The sequence below is a fragment of the Equus asinus genome, chromosome 3 (genome assembly GCF_041296235.1).
Source record: "Equus asinus isolate D_3611 breed Donkey chromosome 3, EquAss-T2T_v2, whole genome shotgun sequence".
Classification (NCBI taxonomy): domain Eukaryota; kingdom Metazoa; phylum Chordata; class Mammalia; order Perissodactyla; family Equidae; genus Equus; species Equus asinus.
In genome coordinates this window covers 67,537,326-67,555,097 of record NC_091792.1, presented here as the reverse complement: position 1 = coordinate 67,555,097, position 17,772 = coordinate 67,537,326, and the positions used below count along the sequence as shown (strand labels likewise).

Below are 17,772 nucleotides of genomic sequence, written 5' to 3'. Positions count from 1 at the left end.
TTCCCCACCTGCAGGATTCCTGGCACCTCCTCCTCCACACTCTGCCATAGATAAGCCAGTGCTCATGTCCCACCTGGCCTTGGGAGGGCCTGTCTCTTCTGATTTTTCAGGTTCTTTTGATGTCCTGCAACCCCAACTGACTTATGAATTTAAAAAAAATTATAATTTTTCAAGTTAAACTGGCTTTTCCTTATTGTTAGTGCAAGAATAATGCTCTTTCCACCTTTCTACATCCTAGGTAAAAGTAGAATGATTTATATAATACATTTATATCTGATATGTCTTATGAGTCTGGGTTTGTGATAAGTTTCATGGGATGAACAAAAGAAGTAAAATGTATATTTTCTACCTTGAAAGAACTTACCATAAAATTGGAAGAACAACTTGCTTACTTAAAGCAATACTTAATATTAATAGCTAATAATATAAGAAAATCATAGTTAAAATATAAAAGAAGAGCGAATGGAGGTCATTCCAGGGGAAAAAAACATTTAAGTCAGGAAAATAGTTATTTAAAGGAAGATACCCTAAATTTGAAGGAATCTCAGATAAGGCAATCTGGAAAATCTCTATTTAAACACATTTCCATTTTTCTGAAATTTTTTGGTTTGTTTTTGTCCTCGTTTGAAGAACTCCATCTTACTAGGTAGCAAGATTTATGAGGTTCATCTTAAAAGGATGAAACAGTATCATGAATGGTAGGTACTGACTTCCCATCTTACACAGGTGTTTCTTGTTTGCCAGTCTTACACTATTCCTTATGGAACTCTTTATTTGGTTCTTTGAAATGAAGTGGATAAGGGAATCTAGCATCTGTGGATGGGTGTTATCGGCAGATTTCTGTTTCCCCAGTGGGAAATTACAACCAACACATATTCTCTTACATTGTTTCATTGCTCCTGGGACACTCGGAGCCCCCAGTCCAGCACCTCTAGTCAGAAACAGTCTGCTAATGAAGTTGGCTACTGGCTGGACCTCATGCAAGGGGGCAAGTCTAGAATTGACCAATGTTTAGTCTTAGCAGTAATGGAATTGAAAAAGATGCCAATGGTACTAAAGTTCTAGGTTAATAAGCACTTTAGATCTCTATTAGGTAAACACATCAAAGACCTCCAATTAAATTAGAAGGCATTGAAAAGCAAGCCATGGGGGAGGGAGGTAAATCAGTTTAAAAAAAATCTGATTCCTTATCATTGTTGAAGAAAGTTTGCCATTATCTCTAATGACAATAAACCACAAAAATTTTCCTCATTATAGGGATCCATTCACAATAACAAAGAGCAGGCAATATGCCCTGTGATGGTCATTCAATACCAAAAGGGGTGTGTATGTGTGTGTGTGAGAGAGAGAGAGAGAGACAAGACAGACAGACAGAGAAAGGCAGGGGAGAGGAAGGGGGAAAGGGTAGGATAAGAAGGCTGAAACTAAAATCAGTCTCTACTCCACTTGACTGAAGTAAAAATATTTAATTACACCCTGAGTGATAATTCAGTTTGCAAATCAGAGGCTCTGTTTCCCTATTCTCATCCTTAGGACCACAGTAACAACGTGCTTAGAGTTGCAGGCACAATGGCACATGAAATGGGCCATAACCTTGGAATGTTCCATGACTCCTACGTTTGCAAGTGCCCTTCTACAGTATGTGTGATGGACAAAGCACTAAGGTGAGGCTTCCTGAGAAGATGCTATTTATCCCTGTTTTTGGTTCACTCTGGGGTGTGCTACTCTACTTTATATCATTTTGTACTTATCTTTTCTACACAAGGCCTGGTTTCAGAAAATCATTAGCATTTATCAAATTTTCAATGAATTCAGATTGGCTCGTGGTAGGGAAAAAGTTCTAGGAGAAAAATCTAATTAAAGAAGAAAGTTCTCACAGAAGCATGAAGAGAGAGTCTGTGAAAAGAGATTATACATTCCCGCCTTGCCTTAGGCAAAATTGCCAGGGAATTTTATCTTTAAAAACTCCACAATCCTTTTTATAGATTCATTTCCTCTTTTCTATTTCTCTCTCCCAGCTCACTCAAGCTGGGGTTAGTCTCCCATGCCCTTCCACAAATAGCATATGGCTGCGCGCCAGTCACATATCTTACGTCACCTCTCCCTGGTATTACTGCAGTTTTAAACCTCATCGTTGTTTGTAGAATTAAGAAATTCTGTCAATAGGAATTCCTCTGCAGGAAAATTAATTCTTAGGCGTATGAATAAATATGATTTTATTGCCTTTAGGACATTACAATCAAAATGACCTAAGGCTGACAAAGATGATCTGGATAAATCAGGAACATTCTGTTTCATTAACAGCAGCCTGCACACTTCACTTTGAGATGCGACTGTATTTGCACGTTAAGCTGGAGGTGTTTGTGTCCGCTCACACAGGCTGATCCAAGCACACACTCGAGCTCAGAATTCAGCAGTTGCTCAGTGGAGTGGATTTGATCCTTGGGCTCAGGGTTTGGGTGTGTGCCTGATATCGCCCCTACGTGCTCAGCGTAACTGTGTTCCATTTTCTTTTTTCTTATCTTTCCAGTTTCCACATACCGACAGACTTTAGTTCCTGCAGCCGTGTCAGCTACGACAAGTTCTTCCAAGATAAATTATCCAAGTGCCTCTTTAACACTCCATTGCCCACAGATATCATATCCAGCCCGATCTGTGGGAACCAGTTGGTGGAGACGGGAGAGGACTGTGACTGTGGGAGCCCCGAGGTACTACATGTCCTTTCTAAAATGACCTAGTCTGTTTTTCAATTGCTAAGAAGATAAACCATTAAACTACACAGTGCGCTTTACTATAAAATTGCATGTTTGTTGTAACTTTGTATATGTTCATTTGTAGAGATTTGTCAGGCCAGCCTTTCTAACAACAAACACTACATTTTTTAACAGACGAGCCTGATTTCCTTCTTGGGGTTGCTTCCTCACTCCCTGTTTGTTGAGTGCCATTCACCAGCTTGGGCTTTCTTTCCTCATCTTCTCTTTCTGGCAGAAATACTTCAGGTTTCTTATGTGCCTATGACATTAAGCAGTCACTCAGGCACAGCGCTGTGATAGTGCTCAGGGCGTAAGTAGCTTGCCCAAGGTCACCACGCTGATATGGAGGAGACAAGCTGAGGGTTCAGTTGTGTTTGTTTCAGGGATCCCAGACCCATCCTGCACCATCTTTGCGACTCAGGAGTCGTTACCATCGGAAGTGTCTGCCCTGATCCCACCGGTTCACAGGGCAGCCAGGATTCTGAGTGAGACCTTTGCCTCCCTCCTAGTAACACTAAATATAAGTATTACCTCAAGCTCTCAGAGGGTCAGCTTTTCAGTAACTTCAAAATAGGATTATGAAGTTATTCATTCCCTGAGAAAGAGTAATCTTTCCCAAATGATGTTTATACTTGAGATAAGGGCAAGAGTTTTAACCATAAAAAGTTGTAACTTCAAATATATCATTCCTTTAGGAATCTAGCCAGCTGAGGGGGAAGCTTCTGAGGGAGGGAACTGTCCACGGCCTGGGCCAGTGGCTGATTTCTCAGAAAGAAGGCGGAGAGAGCAAGACAAAGTGTACTGCTTTACACGGAGCTGAATTAAATGTCAAAATTAGATAAATTATTATATTTTGAGATTTTCATTACATGTTCTAGAGATTAAAATTATTGCTGAATGGGTTCAAACCTGATGAGTTGAAGTAATTACATTCTTTAACTATTTAGATGAATTTTATTTCTTTAAAAAACTATTCTTTTGCTTTTTTTCTCTTCTATTTTTACCAAAAAGAGATAATTCTCCTTATTGCTATAAGTGACTGGGGAAATTAGAAAAGATATTTAAATTAAAAAAAAATGTAAGTAGAATTCAGATAACCAGTAAACCACCAGGTGCTCCAAAATCTTCATTTTTCTGGTGTTACGCTTTGTTATCATTTATTTTTTTGAAAGTTACTTTCAGACTGTACCAAAGCACAGTCTATGTGATGAATGAATTGTATTACGAATTGTGCTGAAATAGGATCAAAAGTCATCCAACCTCTGCATTTGTTTGTGCTGTTTCTTAGGAATGTGCCAACATTTGCTGCGATGCTAAAACGTGTAAAATCAAAGCAAGTTCTCAATGTGCATTAGGCGAATGCTGTGAAAAATGTCAGGTGAGATTGTTATTTTGTTCTATATTAATAATTATGATTACTCTTTATTTTTCCTATGTTAAAATATCTGGGATTACGTTAAATGAAATATGCAAAGTAATATTTTTCTGTCTATGAAATAATGTTACCTACCATTTAGGAAGGCCTCTTTACAAACATGGGTTATTTGATCCTCCAACAACCCTAAGAAGTAGATATTACTATCTCATTTTGCTTTTGAGGGAGCTCAGAAGAGACAATGTGCAAAATAACAGAGCCGCTGTAGGCAAACTGCAGACACGCCAGGCTCCAGAGCCGGTGCTGGTTGCTTCTGTCTGCTGCTGCTTCAGATGCCACACGGCGTTCTTGGACCAAATCTCATAGCTGTTTGCATACTTCTTTAACCATGGGTTTGGTGGAAAAGCTTTTATTTTAAATAATGTGAGGGCTTCCCTATCATCAACCTTTGAAGTCACTTAGGGTGAAATTCTTAGAAAAAAGACATAAAATGAGACTGCCGTGTCATTTCCTCTGTAGGGCTCTTTTGCGTTCCCCTTCAAGTTAGAATTCAGCATTTTACATTCTCTTGTTGCATAGAGTTCTACATTGTGATTGTTTATTTTTATGTCTGTCTCCTTAGATTGACATCTAAGGGCAGGGCACTGATTCATCCTCACCTAGCACAGAATTTCCTACATTTTAAATAGTCAATAACCATTTGTAGAATGAACTTGTGGATTATTTACCAGGTTAAAGGTAGTGTTTGGAATAGATTTTTTTTCTTAATGTCACAGGGAGAATAAAGAAATAAAGGAGGCCAAAAGGAAGAAAATTTGAGAACTTAGGTAGTATTCAATAAGTGTTGCAAGTGCTATTTGCTAGAGATTATGGGAGATAAAAAGAAAGGAGACTTGACATCAAAGAACTTTCGATTTCCTTAGGGCAGTGATATGCACACCTGAAACAGATGCAAATATAATGCATAATTAAAAGCCCAGGTAGATATTATAATGATATGTGCCCTTTGTGCAATACTTTCCACATATATTTTTACTTAATTTTCATAATGACCTTGTAAAGTAGATATTACATGGATAAATGGATTTTCAGAGAGATTAAATCTATTTTCTATGCTTACACATCCAGCCACAGGTAGAGCCAAGATGCAGACCCATATCTTCCAAATGTGAATTCGGAGATCTTTCCCCACCACAGGTGGAAAACAGGATCAGCGACTTGCACTGAAGAAGCCAGAGGAGGCTTTGCGGAAGTTGAGGCTCTCCCAGTCTAGAGAGTAATGTGTGGATTTTAGATAAGCAGACAGAAAGAGAAAGCTTTTCCCAATGAGGAGGCTGACAGAAAGAACAGACAGAACAGAAGGTATAATAAGCATGTTTCATGTGACAGCTGGAAAGAAAGCTAGTCTGGCTGGAGCAGTAGGGGTTGAATTTGGAGGGCCTCATATGCCCCAATTAAAATTAGGACTGTATTCTGTTGCCAGCATTAAGATAGTGAAAGTTTTTTGATGATATGAGAGCATACTTGCTCACTTCAACTAGGAAAATATATGCTTCCAGTGTCCACACAGGCCTCTTTAGATTCACGTGAATGGCAGAATTCGTTTTAGTAAGGTTTCTCTGAGGTAGTAAGAGCAAGATTTACAGTAAAAGATTGCAATGGAATTAATGCATCTAGTAAATATTTGGCTATTTCTCCCTCATAGATAGATCAATCCATAACAAGAAGTGAGTTGAAAAGAAATATCTGAAAGTACACTAAAAGGAATTAAGGATTAGGAAATGTGATGCCTGGGAAAGCCTCAGAGCATGCTGCTTTTGTGCTTGTGCACTTCTTCTTTATACACAAGACTCACTTCACCAGCAAATCTCCGAAGTAGAAGATTTAAATCTCCTTGAAAATCTTGACAAAGAAGCATTCAACAAAGGGCGAAATAACTTCCTTCTTTGCATTCTAAGACGTTGCTTGTTTTCTTCTGTAGTCTTCTTTTTGATATTTCTACAATGTTTGCACTACAAATTCAGAAATATTATTTACTTAAAGACTTAGGGCATTGGTCAAACTCAATAGCAGTAATATAATAGGAGATGGCTTTAGCTTATAAAATGCAAACGTAGACTAGAATAGAATGATGCCTGTAACTACCTTGCCAGAAGAAAGCCAAAGGGAAAATGAATTTTGCATTAATTTGAGATATTAGGATAAGTCAGGTGGAAAAAAAGCCTTCTCTCCATTTTTATTTTCCTACAGTTTAAAAAGGCTGGCGTAGTGTGCAGACCAGCAAAAGATGAGTGTGACCTGCCGGAAATGTGTGACAGCAAATCTGGTACTTGCCCTGATGATAGATTCCGAGTCAATGGCTTCCCTTGTCAAAATGGGAAGGGCTACTGCTTGATGGGCATGTGCCCCACACTGCAGGAGCAGTGCACCGATCTGTGGGGACCAGGTAGGAGACACACCCCAGTGTTGCTTGCCTTCCTGCCTCTCTATGCACTTGCACAGAAGAATCATATTATTCCATGTGACAGTTTAATAATGACCAAAGTAGCACTCTGTCCTATTCCTTTTTCTTAGAAACTGTGCTGCTGCTCAAAATCCTGGATAAGTACATTTTAGGACTTAAAATCAATTTGGTGGCTGCTAGATACAGCCAATAAAAATGAGGATGGCCTAGTTAAATTTTAATTTCAGATTGATAGCTTTTTTTAGTATCAGTATGTGTCATGCAATATTTGAGGTAGACTTGTACTAAACAACTTTTTGTTTATCTGAAATTCAAATGTGACTGGGTGTCCTGTACCTTATCTGGCAACTAACCAAGATCCTATTCAGATAAGTAAACCCTTGGAAGTCTGTGTGGTGTGTGTGTGTGTGTAGGGGTGGCAGGGGTGGCAGGGATGGCAGGGATGCTGGGAGTTAGGCAGAGAGCAAGGTACACCATAAAAAAAGAAATTAAAAATGAAATCATAACTTAAAAATCTCCAAAAACTTTAAGCCAAAATCTAAATTGTGCTAAATAGCTTAATCAGAAAGGTGATTTTAAAAATATCAAGTCTTTGCCTTCCTGGATATAATGTTTATTGTGTACATGTGATTAATTTTCATATTCTTTTCTGCCGCACTTCCAGATTCCTACTTAAAAGGCTGAAGGAATATTTTTTTTCAATAGGGAAAATACATATTCCTAGGAGTAGTTGAAGAGGGTTATCACATGCCAGAAACTTTTCATTATTCCTGAAAATACGCATAAAACAAGATTAGAGAAAGCCCCCAAAATCACTGATTCACAACACAGCCAGAGAAAAGAAACCTAGCAAACAAATGGACAAGAACCCAGAAAGATTCCTGAATAAAACCATTTGTGTCAGCCAAGGGTGGACCGAGACACAGTGTGAGGAGCTAGCTTGACGCATCAGAGCGTGAGGAAGTGCCCTGTCTCCCTGGGAGCGGTCTCAGCCTTCCTGCTGACTGTGGAAGTCTAGGGATGGACACACTGAGTTACAGTTGGAGACAAAGATGGCTCTGCCGGTAAAGAGCCCCTGCCTCCTTGGTCAACCTCAGAATAGGGCAGAGCCCTAGGAAAAGGAATCTTCAGCATAGGGGCGAAGCTCTGAGCATCCCCTCTATTATTTGGTAATAAATCACTGCAATAAATACTATTCCCTTCTCCTTGTGCCTGACCCTTCAATATCTGACTCCCTGACAAACCTGTAAATCTCCTAGCACCTAGAAACTGTCTGCTTTGTTCACAGTTGTATTCCCAGTGTGTCCTAGCACAGTGTCTGACTTTGGTAAAATTATCTATTGAATTAATGTTGAACATATCCATCTGATATTAAAATAGGGAAGCCCTTTTAAATCATACATTTAAAGGAAGCCCTTATAAAGGCCAAAGAAATAGGTTTGCCTAAAAAACTTCCAATTTTTACAATTCATAAGGGATCACATATTTAAATTAACCTTCAAAGCTTGAAAAGTCTTATATATAAGGGGGAAAAATCACTTTCTTTAACATCAAATCATTTCTTTAATCAATTGGAATTCCAAATATTGAAAAATGTGACCAAGGCATGAACAGGCAATTCATCATAAACAAAAAGAACAATGTCTAATAGACTTTGCAAGCATTGTAACTCAAGAGCAGGATGTGCGAAATACCATTAACGCATCAGGAGTGTGACATAGAGTAAGAAAGATGAATGAAAAGTTAATCTTCTATGCTTGTTAAATTGGCAAAGCTTTGTTACAATTCCTGCTCGGAGTCAGTGCAGATGTGAAGAAACACTTAGTTGCACACACGCTGGTAAGAATATAAATTAGCATGTTCTTTTCAGGGAGAATTTGGAAAAATGTATGTACAATCTAAAAAGAAAATGTACTGCTTTCCCTAGCAATTGTAGCCAGGAATATTTATTTATAAAGAATTTTCAGCCAACATTTTTTTAAATGGTAGTGGATAATTAGGAAACATCTCAAAGTCTAGGAATAAGAATTAGTCAAATAAATTATAGTGTATCTATCCAATGCAAGTATTACAGCTATGATATTGTAGAGTATTTAATGCCTGGGGAAAGGACAGGTATATTGTTAACAGAGAAAAATGTTCATGCTGTCTGAAGCAGCGTGATACCTGGCACATGAATGATACTTCAATATTACACGATATTAGCAGCAATAACTCTGAAGTTTGGGATTATGAATATGCTTTTTCTTAATTATTCAGCTAATTATTCAAGTTTTCGATGAAGATCTTTTATTATAATGATAAAGAAATTATAAATGTTAGTGAGATCAAATAATCAAGAAAATATGGTAATAAAACTCATTTTATCATCTTGGGCATTGAAACATGGAATTCATTTAAAATGGTTTGAGTTTATAAATCACCATTATAGGTTTAGTAATTTTTCTTGAAACCAGTGCAGTATCTTCATAGGTTTGTGATTATTTTTAACCAAGTTGTTGTTTTTTCAAAGACTGTATTCAAATTTTCCTGGTCTTGTTTATTGATCTTTAAGGGGACATCCCAGGACAGAGAAGGAGCATACGTCTTAGAGTCACATAGAACTGGGGGTGAAGTCTGGTTTTTCATCTCTTTCTGTGACTTTAATCGATGTGATCCTTCATTTCCTTGTTGATAAAATGAGAAGGATAACAAGAATAGCTAATATGTATTAACGATGTACTACTAACCAGGCACCATTCCCAGTGACTCACATCTTTTACCTCTTTTAATGCTCACCACAACCCTATGAGGTAGGTACTATTATACAGATCCTCATTTTACAGCAGAGCAAAAGGAGAGGTAAGTCACCTGCCCAAGGTCACACAGGTGCTCAGTCTTACTGAACGCCTGAGCTCTTCAACACTTTGTTCTGTTGCCCATCTGGTGGGGATCTGAGGAAACGTACATGAGAAATTAAATATATGATGCTTATCACTGTCCTGGTACAGAGTAGAAGTTTGACTAAGCATAGCCTGGAATTGCCTCCATAGCACATATCAGCAGAATAGCTTTCCGATATCTGCCCGTGGGCTGGTAACATGATGACTGTGGCTTTCCTGGCTAAGTCTTCATATTTAGATGAATTTTTTTAACCTTCAGCAAATCATCCACATGTTTCCAAATATTTAGATAGCCGTTATTCAAAAGTAGAATATTTAAAGACTATTTGTAATTCCAGCCAGCTCTCTTGATATCAAATTGTTGCAGTTTATATTTCTGAGAATGGTCAATGAGATTATGCTAAAATACTACTTCTCATGCTATGTATTTCATTAATTTTATATTTCATTAATCCTTTGTAGCATTGAACTTCTTCTCTCTTTTCAAATATGTCGCTGCTGATCGTGCCCGGTCCCAGAAACCAAGGTTGCAGATGAGTCGTGTTACAGCAGGAATGAAGGTGGCTCAAAGTACGGGTACTGTCACAAAGTGGACGACAAACACATTCCTTGTAAAGCAGAGTAAGTGGCATTGTGGTTTGAACCTTCCTGCTCCAAACCCTAGGGAAATTGCTCACTTCCAAGCACACCTTCTGACTTATTTCATGTAAAGAGGAAGTGAATTTGGACATCGTTCACTTGATAAACATTCATGGAGTGACTGTTATGTGACGTGTTTTAGGCTAGGCACTGAGTTAAAAGACAAATAAGAAATGAGCACTTTTTTCTAGTCCCTTATGGATGCTTCAGCTGACACCAAGTACAGTCATTGTTCAATAGAATAAATGTTTGAGATGGAACGTGCAACGGTGAATGGGCCTGGTTGGAAATTTGTTCACGGATTTTCTAGGATACTTTAGGTGCTTTTCCATCTAGTGTCTTTCATTACGATTCTAGGGGTAGAAATATTTATCTACTCAGAGGAATAATCAATACAATTTTTGTACAGTTTTCTTTAAACTTGCCATGGCATTACATAAAGAAAAAAATACAGTAGTAAGAGGAAAGATTGACAATTCACCTAAAGAATTTGTTTTATTTTTTGTATTGATATTTGGGAAAAAATTATAGACGATCATCAGTGAACTTGAGATTTTTCTATAAGGTTTTTGATTCTACAATTTTAAGATGACTTTTAAAATTCAAATTATAATGGATTAAACTTTGTACCTGCTTCAAATTTTACACATACAAAGTAATATATAAGAAGAGATTGAACAAGATCAGCATTTTCGAAGCTTTTTCAATGAATAATAATTTTTCAAGATGATAGATATTACCAAACAAACTATATTTTAGGCATAGGGTCATCTCTTGGGGAGTCTGGGCCTAAAAGACAATCATATCCTGTGGTCTCTCCATTACAGGAAATCAGGGCAGATTCAAAAGGGAAAAAACTATGTAAAAAGCAATGTGTGTGTGTTACGGGGAGGGGGTTTTGTAGTAGTTTGAGATAGAGTGAGCGGGGAAAGAGAGAAGAGTAGCTTCGGCCTTCCTCTGTAGCATGTGCACATACCGTTGTCCTGTATAACTGTTTGTATGAGTGCTGGATAATTTCTGTGACTGGAGGCACAAACATTTCATTCTTCTCACAGGCTGACTTCCCAGTCACTTCTCAATAGTCATTGGCTACAATAGAGAGAAAGCCTGTCATTTCCTGTGCCCTAGAGCCTTCCTTATAAAGCTCTACCTAATGATTTTAAGAAACGCCCTCAAGTTTAGAAGAATGCATGCCTTTCTCCACTCCTCCATCATATTTTCTAATAGCCACCAGAGACATCATAAGAATCTGATTCTATCGCTCCCAGAATAGTTTTTCACAGCCCTCCTCTGAATTCTGTATAAAGCTCCAATTTTATTGGCATTGGTTTTATTCACCTTGGCAGTAAATGAATGGCTTTATTGAGTCCTGAGCAGTTTGATCTGTGTTTGCAGGGAGATAGTCTTCTTTCCATAACCCTGCGTGTGTCTTGGAGTGTCAACCAGGGCTCACTCAGCCTTATATTAACAGAACTATGGTTGAATTATTCTCCTGCAATTCATGAAAATAAATAAGTAAGCTTAGCTAAAATAAGAAAGAAACTGATTTCCAAGGGGTTTTACAGGATGTGAGAATTCCATCTTCCTTATATCTTCTAGCTCCATCCTGCATATGACCCCATTCCCAGGTGTTTCTCTTGGTCTATGGTGGCTTCTCCAGCTCCAGCCATCACATTCCAACAAGCAAAAGGGGAAAAAAATTAAGGAGTAGGACATACTCCCTCCCATAAGGCCACCTTCAAGAATTTGCATTTAAGATTCTGCTTTCTTCCCATTGATCAGAACTTAGACAATTGACCAAAATTAGCTGCACAGGAATCTGGGAAATGTGGGTTTTTTTGAGCAAGGATGTGCCTTGTTACAGCTAATATTCAAGGGTTCTATTACTGAAGAATAAAGGGAAAATTGATATAAAGGAGAAGTAGCAGTCTCTTCTATAGGGAGAAATACCATTAGTTAAATATTGATAGGTAGCTGATTTACATTTGTATAAAACAGCAGTTTGGATCCTGGTATTTCAACTGCAGCAAATTCTGGCTTTTTCTCAGTGATGCCATGTGTGGGAAGTTGTTCTGTCAAGGTGGCTCAGATAATTTGCCCTGGAAAGGACGTATAATAACTTTCCTGACATGCAAAACATTTGAACCTGAAGACTTCAGTGAAGAAATAGGCATGGTAGCCAATGGAACTAAGTGTGGAAACAAGAAGGTAAGTTGAAATTGTAGTTTTTACTCAAATGTCCTTTTTTTTTAAATTTTGTTTGTTTGCTTCTCAAGGCCTCCTTGTGTTTCACGGAGCACACTTTTCAAAGCAATGCTTATGCCATTCATTTATGCATGCCTGCATTCACTCCTTCAATATTATTTAATATGTGCTTAGCACTAGTTTGTTAAACTTAGGTAGATTTTATTGACCCCAAATCAGTAGGTTCTCAATAAATGATAGCAACTCTGATAATTATAAAGAGAATAATATCAATACTATTTATTCTTAAATAAATGATTATTTTAATATTGCAGATGATGGGATAGTAGCGTGTTTTCCATAATATTTTTTGGAATGGGTAACTTGTCTCATGTGCAATGCTTAGTTCAGTGGTAAATGTCAGTCTTAAGAGTTGGACTGACGAGGAGGAGTAAGAGAATGACCCGGGAAGAATGAAGTGAAGTTAGAGAATCTTCTTTAAAAGAGGACTTTCTAAATATTTTATTATAAAAATTATCCAGAGCCCATCTTCCTATGTTCAAAAGAGTGCTGTGATTTCTCTAATAAAAAGGTAAGTTTGATAACAATCGTGATGACTAATAATGCAAGACTGAATTCCAAAGAGTCACCAATTTGCAGAGCTGAAGCCGCTGGGCACTGATGTCAGCCTGGTGTTTTTCACATCCCTTTCAGGTCTGCATCAATGCAGAATGTGTGCACATTGAAAGAGCCTACAAAGCCACCAATTGCTCCTCTAAGTGCAAAGGACACGCTGTAAGTTTTGAAAATGTTTTCCCAAGCTTGCTGAATCAATGTAATATTAGGTCAGTTTTGATGGTGTTAAAGTAATGTTTCAGCATTAAATGATTAAAATTAGTAATTTTGTCTAACCTCTCAGTAGTTTGGTTCCATGAGAACTTTCTTCTAAGAACCTGGGACTGAAATTCCAGTTGTGGACTCGTACATTCTGTAGCCAGGTGCCAGGCTGCAGAGCAGGTTGTTTCTTCTTCAGAACTGACTTCAGCACTGATGAATAGGCACTTGGGGTTGGTGGCCAGCCTGTGTGGAAACTAACAGGGTCACTGCTCCCCTAGGTGTGTGACCACGAGCTCCAGTGTCAGTGTAAAGAAGGATGGGCGCCCCCTGACTGCGATGACTCCTCGGTGGTCTTCCGTAGGTTACATTACATGTCTAACCTGATAAAATTGCTTTCCTCCTTCAAGCTTTTATTTCGTATTACACAACATTTCATTGCCTTTTTCCTCTCCTCTTGGAATTCCTGTTCTGTAGATATTGAATCCACAATATTAATCTTCGAAGTCTTTTTAACAACTTTTTAATCATGTTTTCCACATCCTTACGTTTTTACTCTACATAAAAAAGATTTCCTCAAATTTTATATTTGTAATCTTATTTTAATTTCCCAAATTTTCTCGCTTTATGATTGTTCCATTTTCATAGCAGCCTTTATTTAATGTGTAGCTATAAGATCCTCATAAAACTTTTTAAGAATATGACTTAGATTTTTAATTATTTTTTTAATCTTCAACTATTATTTTATTTTCTGTTCTTAATTGTGGTAACAGTTGTTTATAACATTTTACAAATTTCAGGTATGCATCATTATATGTTTCTATTTCTGTGTAGATTACATGTTCACCACCCAAAGACTGATTACAATCCATCACCACACACATGAGCCTAATCACCCCTTTTGCCCTCCTCCCTTCCCCCTTCCCCTCTGGTAACTACCAATCCACTTAGATTATTATTATTATTATTTTTTAAGATTTTATTTTTTCCTTTTTCTCCCCAAAGCCCCCCAGTACATAGTTGTATATTCTTCGTTGTGGGTCCTCCCAGTTGTGGCATGTAGGACGCTGCCTCAGTGTGGTTTGATGAGCAGTGCCATGTCCGCGCCCAGGACTCGAACCCACGAAACACTGGGCCGCCTGCAGCGGAGCGCGCAAACTTAACCACTCGGCCAAGGGGCCAGCCCCAATCCACTTAGATTATTTTTAAGTTCATTTCTGTTCCCTGAATCATCTCTACCTCTTTTGGGTTTGATTGTTTTTCTTTTTTCAGCCTGTCTCGTATTTCCTTGTGTTTTTTCCATCAGGATATGTGATGCTTAGTTCAACGTGGAATTAGATTGACTTGAATTAGCTCACATGGGTTTTCTTTACATGTTTCTGTGCTTGTTGTACCTACCGATACCTCTCCTGATGGAAGATCTAGCTATGAGCTGTATCAGTAGATAACAGATCTTCCTACAGGCCACCAAGGTGAGAAGTAGGAAGTGTGGGGATCCTCACCTCTAATCGCCATGGTGAGGAGTGCTTTGCTCTGAGGAGAGAGTTCATTCCATTTACCTACTGGGAGAGCTGCTTTTCTTCAGTGCTCTCTCCTTTATTCCCCCTTCTCTGTCTCTGATATAGTATGGGTATGTACAGTTAGCCTCTGTTCTGCTTCTCAGGCTCTTGCATCCCCCATTGCTTCTGGAGAGAGGTTCTCAGGGCGTTCTCCTGAAGCATGAACCACTCTTGCTCTATGTACACAAGGGATGTGGGTGGGGATACAGATGAGGATGGGTTTGAATGAACCATCTGTCCCAAATTCAGATTCTCTGTTGACTTTCCCCCTCAAAATAACATCTACTTCTGATGTTTGGGTTATTTTGTTAAATTTTTTTTCATTTTCTTTGTTAGACTTCCCAAGAAAGAATAACATTTAATTCTGATGTTTAGAGCTATAATTTATTATTTCTGCCCACCTAAATTCCTTTACTTCCGATCTTTCTGCAATTTCCAAAAATTCTTTACTATTTTTTCTACTGTTGTATGATTTTATTAAATAAACATATACATACACACATATGCATATACAACTACTATCAAGCATTTGTCATCTAGGATTTGGATAGGGTAGGGGGATAGATGGAGGAACATAATCAACTACTTTAATTAGAAAGCTCTTTGTTTCAATACTTACTAAAAATCCTTTTATAGTTTGACTTCCCTCTTCTTGAACTCTTAATTTTGACTCATCTATTGAAATCATCTCCATGAGTAATTTCTTCTTTCTTTCTACATTGAACTTTCTAAGTTGCATTTATGAGAATTTATTTCTGTGGCTAAATAGAAAACGTGAAGAGCAGGTAGGATTGGATTGGATTTTTTGAATCACAGCTTTAATTTCATGACTCTCTTGAAGCAGATACTGATGTGTAATGTTAAACAACTGAGGCTACACTGATTTTGTCGTTGTTAAATAACCACTTTAAAAATCATTAGCTTTATTTTTTTAATGCTTTTAGAATTGCTACTTAATGAAAACTAATCACCATGCTATGGCTGAGCGTTGCCCTCTTTCCATTATCTTGATTGTTAGCCAGCGAGGCCTCTCAAATTGAGGATGTGGTTCTTTCTTCAGTTCAAGGAATGTTTCTATTATTACAAGTTTTAAAATTGATTCTGTTCCACTTCTCTGGTTTCTAATTCAGAAACATAAATTATTTGTATGACATATCTCTACTGTGTGGCTTCATGTCATCTTTTTTCTCATTGTCCTTTTCTGCTTGTTCTGGAAAGTCTTTCAAGATCGTTCTCTATAACGCAGAGTGAATTTTTGAAAATGTTAACACCTCTATTTGTTATAGTGACATTTAATAATATTCAGTGGCATTTTTGTGTTTCCTTGAAATGTTTTCATTCCAGCCTATTGTTTTCTCTTATTTCATATCTTTTTAAAAAAAATAATGTTTTAATTTTATTGAGAGTACCAAGTAGATGCCATCATAAATTTACTTTGATTCTTTTATAATTTTTTCTAAAATATATATTTTAATATATGTTCTGTTTCTACTTATTATTTTACATCTAATCTTTTCATACTTTTTATGATTTTCTTCTCCATAATTACTTATCCAATAAAGTAGAATCAATTCTGACACACACTGTTAAAGTATTTCCTAAAAATGTTCACTTGGGAGGACTGGAGATGCATTCTATTACATTAAATTTATGTCCTTAGGGCTTCAGGGAGGCAGCTGGAGTGTTTCACAGAATAAGTGGGGGAGGTTTTTCTCTGAATAGTTCATTCTATTTGTTGAAACTATTGTTTCAACAGGATTCAACTTTATCCCTCAGGTTTTCTTTTTGTTTTGGGGCACTGTATTGCTGAATTTGGTTCCATTTCTGGTGCTACTTCTGATCTAAACACCAAGGAAAGCCTCCACCAACTGAGGAAAGTCCCTAGTTCATCAAACTGTCTTGTCACCAAAAGGACGGATCCCTGAGGCTAGTTTTCACAATAGCCTGGTTTCTAAATCTAAACTTGAATGAGAAAAATTACATCTCTATTTACATTCGATTCTAACTAAAATTTAGAATTTTCTGCAATTACAGGAATGTAAGGCAGCGAACCACAGAAGTAACAGCAATATTAGTAGTTCTCATGACTTTGTAATGATCATGACTTTCTCATGATTTGTAATAGGAATTACAAATATTTTTACATCATATTGCAGTTGCTACATATGTCTCCAAATATCATACATGCGTATCTCTGGTTTGAAATTATGGTAGTGATTAATTCATTAGTAGATTTGATAACTTAAGGGGTTAATAAAGAAGCACATATTTAACTATATCCCAAATTGTTTTATAGTATTTGACAACTGTATTCCAACGTAACTAGCTTTATTTTTAATCCTATGCATTTTATTAACAAATTTAAAAACATTCAGAGAAGGAATTTATAGGCTTTATCAGATTTCCAAAGTGATCTGTGCCACAAAAAATGGTCAAAATTCCTGCTCCACAGCATGGCCGTGCACAGCCATGGGCTTTCAAGCTTATTTATTTTAATTAAAACCAGTTTTTGTGAGATATAACATATACAGAAAAACATATAAATACACATAATATAGCATGTGTTATTATTTATACATATTTATAATATGTAGCATACATTCATTTATATGTAAATATAAATGAAATATAAATTTTATAAAATGAGCATTCATACAATACACCGTGGGCGGAGGAACAGAACATTGCCCGGCATCCTCTCCCGCAGCCTCGTCCCAGTGCTGGTGTCCTCTCTCCCTCTAAAGGGTAATCATTAACTTGTCTTTTATTATGAACATTTTCTTACTTTCTTCATAGTCTTCCTTCCTAAATACATATTCCTAAACAATGTATTCTGTTTTTTGCTGTTTCTCAAGTTCATATTTATGTCATTATTGGTACTCATGGTCTTCTTTCCTCTACATTATGTTTTCATAATCCATGTTCTTAACAGGTCGCCCGAGTGAATTCATTTTTGCCGTTGTGCATAATATGACAATATTGTCATGTTTTGGTGTAAATATCATATAGATATATGACAGTTTCTTTCCCTTTTTTACTGCTTTTATGGATATTTCAGGGCTGTGATGAAAAAAAGTTCCTA

At 37.2% G+C, this 17,772-nt stretch overlaps 1 protein-coding gene across 3 annotated transcripts in view; it reads left to right on the top strand.

Moving 5' to 3' along the window:
- The window catches only part of ADAM28 (ADAM metallopeptidase domain 28), a 71,954-nt gene that overhangs the window by 37,263 nt on the left and 16,919 nt on the right, over window positions 1-17,772 (top strand). For 2 of the 3 annotated variants that reach the window (XM_014860804.3, XM_070505192.1), the window contains 8 exons: window positions 1,534-1,664; window positions 2,531-2,708; window positions 4,042-4,131; window positions 6,379-6,574; window positions 9,993-10,095; window positions 12,162-12,321; window positions 13,012-13,092; window positions 13,413-13,491. In XM_014860804.3, coding sequence (XP_014716290.3) covers window positions 1,534-1,664; window positions 2,531-2,708; window positions 4,042-4,131; window positions 6,379-6,574; window positions 9,993-10,095; window positions 12,162-12,321; window positions 13,012-13,092; window positions 13,413-13,491 — 1,018 coding nt within the window. Of the gene's footprint in view, window positions 1-1,533; window positions 1,665-2,530; window positions 2,709-4,041; window positions 4,132-6,378; window positions 6,575-9,936; window positions 10,096-12,161; window positions 12,322-13,011; window positions 13,093-13,412; window positions 13,492-17,772 lie in introns of all 3 variants that reach the window. The other variant, XR_011502049.1, reaches the window with a different exon arrangement.